Here is a 6000-nt window from a genome sequence, read left to right as displayed (position 1 = left end):
CAACTTGTAGCAAGCAGCTGTCATCAGCCACAATGGGAACTGGATGTTTGCAAAGTAATGTACGTGCTTTAGGTCTGGTCACTGTATAGTGAGCCACTTTGCTAAATCCCTTTTTGGGGGGGGGGTAATTCAGAAGTAGGTTGCTTAAGGGCAATGGTCTAATCACCTCTCCATCCCGAAGCTTGTGATCTCAGGGCATAAAAAGAGTTACAGAAGTAGAGTGCTTAGTAGTCTAGCCTCTCTTCTGCGGAGTAGTTACTGTAGGAGTAAAAGTCGTTGTGAAACATCTCTAAAAGCATTACAGTTCTTTGTTTCAAGTTACACTGAAGAACTCTTAAGTCAAAACCAAAAGTTGTCTGGGAAAAGGATGACATTTTTTCAGTCTAGAGCCTGTTGGTAATAAATATTTGACAAGTGGTATTAAGCCCTGAGTTAAAGCTTGCTTGAAGAGAAATTCAAGCATGTTCTAATTCAGCTCCCAAGCAGAATTACTGCAGACTACCAAGAGTTGTCAGGTAGATTTATTTTCCCTGAGGAGCTACTAACATTAAGCATCTTGTAGTATTACTACTATAGGGCAATGCAAGACACTTTCTTGGTGCCATATGTCAAGACTGATTTGGGGGGGGGGGGGGAGACAAATCTTAGAAATGCTACAAGATTTTTAACTCCAGAGAAAGACAGTTTAAAAAAAGGCTGAGATGTCTTCCCAACCACTTGACTGATCCGAAGACCCTAAAAAAGACTAAGCCTGCACGTGGCCTTGCTATCAGCATCTGTACACAGACACACACCATATGTACATCAACATTGGCAGTTTTGGGCTGGCAACAGACATCTGAATTTTAAAGTTTGTTGGGAAGTCTGCTTGGGCAGGAATCTATAGTGAATGTCCACTTTTGATGCTAAATATGTTACAAGTGTATTTGTAGCCATTAATGAGATTAGTGAACTGGTATAAAATACTGCCAATCCAAATCTAATCTCAGGCTTTGGCCGGTGTATTGAAGACATGCTAATAAAACAACAAGTTTACCAACCCAGGCAAAGAATTTAGTGGACAGTAATGCATGAATGAAAAAAGTGTTACATTCAGTGTCTCCATAGCCTTGTAGTCTTTGGCAGTGCTGGTCTACAGACATGAGGCTGAGGACATATTGTCAGTGAAAGTGGGAGAAAGCGCAAAGTTTGTTTGAAAGACGAGGGGAAGGTATTTATGCCTGAATACAGATTGTGTCATACTGTTAGTTTGTCCTTCATGCCTCCTACTAATGGAGGTGAAGGTGACTTTCTTTGAAGACATTACTTACCCTGAAAAAAAGTGAAGCTACTAGCTGCTGAATAAGTGTCACTCAAAGCAGTCTCTTGGCTTTTTCTTACACAGCGGGCAACTTTCCTTTGAATTCTCCATTTCTGTCTTCTCTCCATTCTTTCTGTAAAGTAGTTGGACAACTTTGATGTTAGTGCTGTGATAAACTTATTCTAGCAAGAAGTTCCATATTTAAGTTTCCAGTACCTAGGTGCTCTGAGTCCAAGAGATTTTCTTAAAATGTGTTTAAAGCTAGCGAACCTGTTCCTGGAAGCAGTCATAGCATTTGAGGCTGGGAGATAAAAAGATCATCCTACACTCCTGGAAAGCCTGTCCCTAAAACCGTGGAGGCCTAGGCCATTTCTACAGTCTAAGCTTTCATCAGTAGAAGTTTTTAGCCCTTGTAATTGCAAAACCCTTCTCTCCACCTAGTTTCTTCCAAACAAGAGCGAGATTTCAGACTATAGCAAGTTGTTTGGTCAGTTCCAGGGCATCTGCAAAGCAACAGCAGATTCATAGATAAGGCCAGAAGGACCATTATGATCATCTCATCTGATCTCCTGCTTAACACAGGCTATAGGATTTCCCTGAATTAATTCTTGTTTCAACTAGAGCATAGATTTCCCCCCCCCCCCAAAAAAAAAAACCCTTATATAATCTTGATTTAATTGCTCATAATGGAGAATCCACTACAACCCTTAATAGTTACCCTCACTGTTTGAAATTTGCTTTTTTTTTTAAATAGTCCGAGTTTGTCTTGTCTCAACTTCCAGCCATTAGCTCATTTCACATTTGTTAGACTGATAGGGCTTCTCAAATTTTTATTCTCCACGTAAGTACTTACAGAATGATCAAGTCAGCCTTTAATTACTAAGTTATGCCCATTATCCTGCCACTTAAAAAGGGTCCCAGATTTCCAAGACTGGCTTATACCGCATGTGTACGGTGTTGATCGCTGCTCTGTACAGACACTATGTAGGCCATCTGTGCAGGAGACCGCTCCATTCTTTCCAATAGCAAGTGTTTGAGGTATTTCTGTGTAAGATATTTACAAGTCTCACTACTGTTACTGCACTCCAGCTGGTCAAGCCATCAACTAGTGGCTCTTTGAAGGGGCTTCCTGTTTTCCCCTCTTTTGGGGTAAGAAAGTCAAACAAAAAACTTAAGAGCTGTTAAATATGAGGTAGAGGAAGAAAAATTAAGATCCAGAATGAAGAGACATGCAATAGAAAGGACAGTAAATGCCCACTTCTAAGGAGGCAGGCAGCTGCTGTGAGGTCTCCTGTGTGTTCAACTGCAGAATTAGACACAGAATTCCATCTTTTTAAGGAGTTGTGCTCCAAAATCTTAGCTTAAAAAATGGTTTCTAATCCTTATGGGTACAGAGACCTCAAACATGAATAGAGCATCAACTGAAACAGGGATGCCTTCCCAAGTCAGCAGAGGACCTGAAACAAGAGCTCTGAAAGACATCAACTGCCTCAGACATAGCAGGCAGGACCCTTTGGACTCCTTCTCATCTCCCCCTGATGCCATGGCAAATTGAACAGCAAATGCAACAAAATGGATTTCAGATACTGCTTTTTCATTCCCACCCTGCCAGCCATTAGCCATCTCTTCAGAGAATATCAGGGTTGGAAGGGACCTCAGGAGGTCATCTAGTCCAACCCCCTGCTCAAACAGATTTTTGCCCCAGATCCCTAAATAGCATCCTCAGGAACTGAACTCACAACCCTGGGTTTAGCAGGCTGATGCTCAAACCACTGAGCTATCCCTCCCTCCGCAGGGAGGGTTGCCTGCGGCCATCTGGTCTCTAGATTCTACAATAGGAAGATACACTCATCTAATTATCAGGAAATCAGGGAGCCAGATGTTGAGTATTGTAACCAGTAAGCTGGGCAAACCAAAAGCAGAAGCTAAATAGAAGATACCAATGTAGCAGAGACCTAAGGAGGTGAGCTGCTTAAGCTTTCTCTAAGCTCCATTCTCTCGGGCACAGTGGCCAAGGGGTAAAAGGGAAGAAAATGAGACAGGATCCAGTGAGAAATGCTGGCTTCCTGGACTGCACAGTAAAACCCCACTATCTTGGGGGGGGGGGGGGTGAGGGAGGGAGGGAGTGTGTGTGTTTCACATCAGTGAGTATTTCTGACTGACTATGCACTAGTTTTGCATGTTTCTGTGGGGATGGAAATTAAGGGTATTACACTAGGCCATGCAAAAATGCCTATATTTAAGGACTAGAATCCAGGAGGCTATTTTCTAGAGACACATAGCATGTTTACAACCCCAGCTCAAAGACTTAAGAGACCTGACAAACCCACACTACTCATGTGGAAGTTAATATGAAGCATACCACAGGATGAAACCTGAAGCCTTCCAACTTCTTTCTAGCAATTTTCTCACTACCTTTGAAATAGCATTCAAAAGTTTGGACATTTAGTCTAGTATGTGCTTTATAGATTAGTGAAAGGAGTGGCCCTTTCCAAAAATACATCCTGATAAAGCAGTAAAGCTAGTTACTGGAAATTTTGAGGAAAGAGCACCAGGTTTAGTGTGTAAAAATCAGTATGTAGAAACCAGAAACGTCAGCTACAGATTAATGTTAAAAAAATCATTAGAGAACTAAAGTATACTATATACTATTGGGCATTTAAAGCCTAGTTTGCACCTCCACAGCATTCAGATTTATAAAAATAATATATCGAGATATACCTCTCATACAACTGGAAGGGACCTTGAAAGGTCATCAAGTCCAGTCCCCTGCCTTCACTAGCAGGCAGCGGCGTATTATCGCCTAGGCCAATGAGGCCTAGGCTGGCAAATTAGCTGGGGTGGCAAATTTGCTCTTGCCCCCTCCCCAACTCCACCCCTTCCCCAAATCCCCAGCCCACCTCCCTCCCACAGGCACGCCACGCTTCCCTCCTTCCACCTCCCTCCCAGGCTTGCCGTGCTGGGAAGGAGGGAGAAGCGAGTTGCAACGCGCTCGGAGGAGGTGGAGCAGAGGTGAGCTAGGGCCTGCGGAGTAACGGGGGGCTGGGAAGCGCTCCCCGGCCTGCCCCAACTCACCTCTGCTTCCCCCCCCCCCCCCCCCCCGGCTTGCCACACGAAAGCGCTGGGAGGGAGAAGCGAGTAGTGGCGCGTTCAGAGGATAGCAGAGGTGAGCTGGGGCTGGTGGGCACGGAGAGTAACTCTTGGGGGGAGGAGGGGGGAAGGGAACCACTCCCTGCTCCAGCTCACCCCTGTCGCCATCCCCTGAGCACACAACTCCCCTTTGGGAGGGGGTTGGGGGGCAAAATTTGTTAATCCAACCCTGCTAGCAGGACCATTTTTTTTTTGCCCCAGATCCCTAAATGGCCCCCTCAAGGATTGAACTCAACCCTGGGTTTAAGCAGGCCAATGCTCAAACAACTGAGCTATTCCTCCCCCCCAGATCTGTGTCTCCTTGATACTCCAGTCTCCAGTAGTAATATGCACAGCATAAGTGGTTTGAGGTGTACAGAAAGAGAACCAAAAATAGCTATCAAAGAAAGCAGTTTTTGGTTATCAGGAAAAGATTGTTTCCACCACTGACTTAAGGACAAGTCTCCTAATCAAGACTGACCCCCATACTGTACCACTGTCTTTCCCAGACTTGGGAAAGCTGAGCTCCCACTTCAGCAAAGTGACACTAGATGCACATCCCTACAGCCTCCTGCATTATTCAAGACCTTTGCATCTTAATTTAGCTTTCTCCCCTTTTCTTTCCCTCCACCTCCCCCAACAATAAGAGGCTACTTTAGATTTTTATGATCTTCCCTCTTTTCTTACATGCTTGTTAACAGCATCATTGCTCAAACGTTAACATTTCAAGTGCCATTGACATCCATGTTAGTATGCACCAAAATGAGTGGGGCCATTCCTATCTCAATGTGTTTCAGGCTCTCCTAAATTATTTTCAACACTGAGGATTATTCTCCTCCTCACCCTGCAAATAGCATTGAGACTATTGTTCTTCAGATAGGTTTTCATTGTAGAGGTGTGTTCATGCATCCCACACTTAGGAATCACTGCTCTCCTAAGTGAAATTCAGTATTACCCCAACCTCATATGCAAGTGTACCCCTTTACATGATGGATGTCTTCACGGCAGATTAACCCAGCCCTGCATGTGTGGATGGAAGAGGCATGGGGTGGGCAACACCCAAGAACCTGTCACCTAAGCTTAGTGGTGCTTTCAACCTGGGGTATTTTGTTCATCTGGGCCTGCAGACTGAATTCTAAGTGAGGCTTTTATACTGCCACTTTGCATTGAGGACACATGCTAAGTCACCTGAGGGCTGACACTCCAATGCCTTCCCACAATTCCTCCACTATTTCAAGTCTGTAAAAGGAGGCATTACCTCCTATGCATGCACTGTTTAAATCTATACTCGTGACACTGACATGGCTGATTTTTTGGGGTAAGAGAAAGAACAGTTACATTTTTAATCACTAACTTTTCCTGCTAAGATCCCTGCATCAGTTTCTGTGGTTAGTCTTGTCCAAAACAACAACAAAAAAAGACTTCCTGAACAAACCTTTTCTGCACTACATGCAAAGTAGCATATTAACCATCAGAAAGGGTTTCCAGCGTAGACCGAAGGACACTGGAGTTGTAAAATACAACTCCTGTAGCTCACATCTACCAGCCAACACTGGTTGGCAAATTGTATT

At 44.1% G+C, this 6000-nt stretch overlaps 1 protein-coding gene across 1 annotated transcript in view; it reads right to left on the bottom strand.

Moving 5' to 3' along the window:
* Positions 1-217: 217 nt before the first annotated feature.
* Positions 218-6000, bottom strand: part of LOC101942508 (ubiquitin-conjugating enzyme E2 G1) — a 43356-nt gene continuing 37573 nt past the window's right edge. The window contains 3 exon segments of the mRNA XM_065573315.1: positions 218-258; positions 1311-1400; positions 1403-1433. Coding sequence (XP_065429387.1) covers positions 233-258; positions 1311-1400; positions 1403-1433 — 147 coding nt within the window. The 3' untranslated portion in view covers positions 218-232.

This window comes from Chrysemys picta, chromosome 19 (genome assembly GCF_011386835.1).
Source record: "Chrysemys picta bellii isolate R12L10 chromosome 19, ASM1138683v2, whole genome shotgun sequence".
NCBI lineage: Eukaryota > Metazoa > Chordata > Testudines > Emydidae > Chrysemys > Chrysemys picta.
The sequence above is the reverse complement of the archived record's forward strand: the minus strand, read 5'-3'. Positions and strand labels throughout refer to the sequence as shown.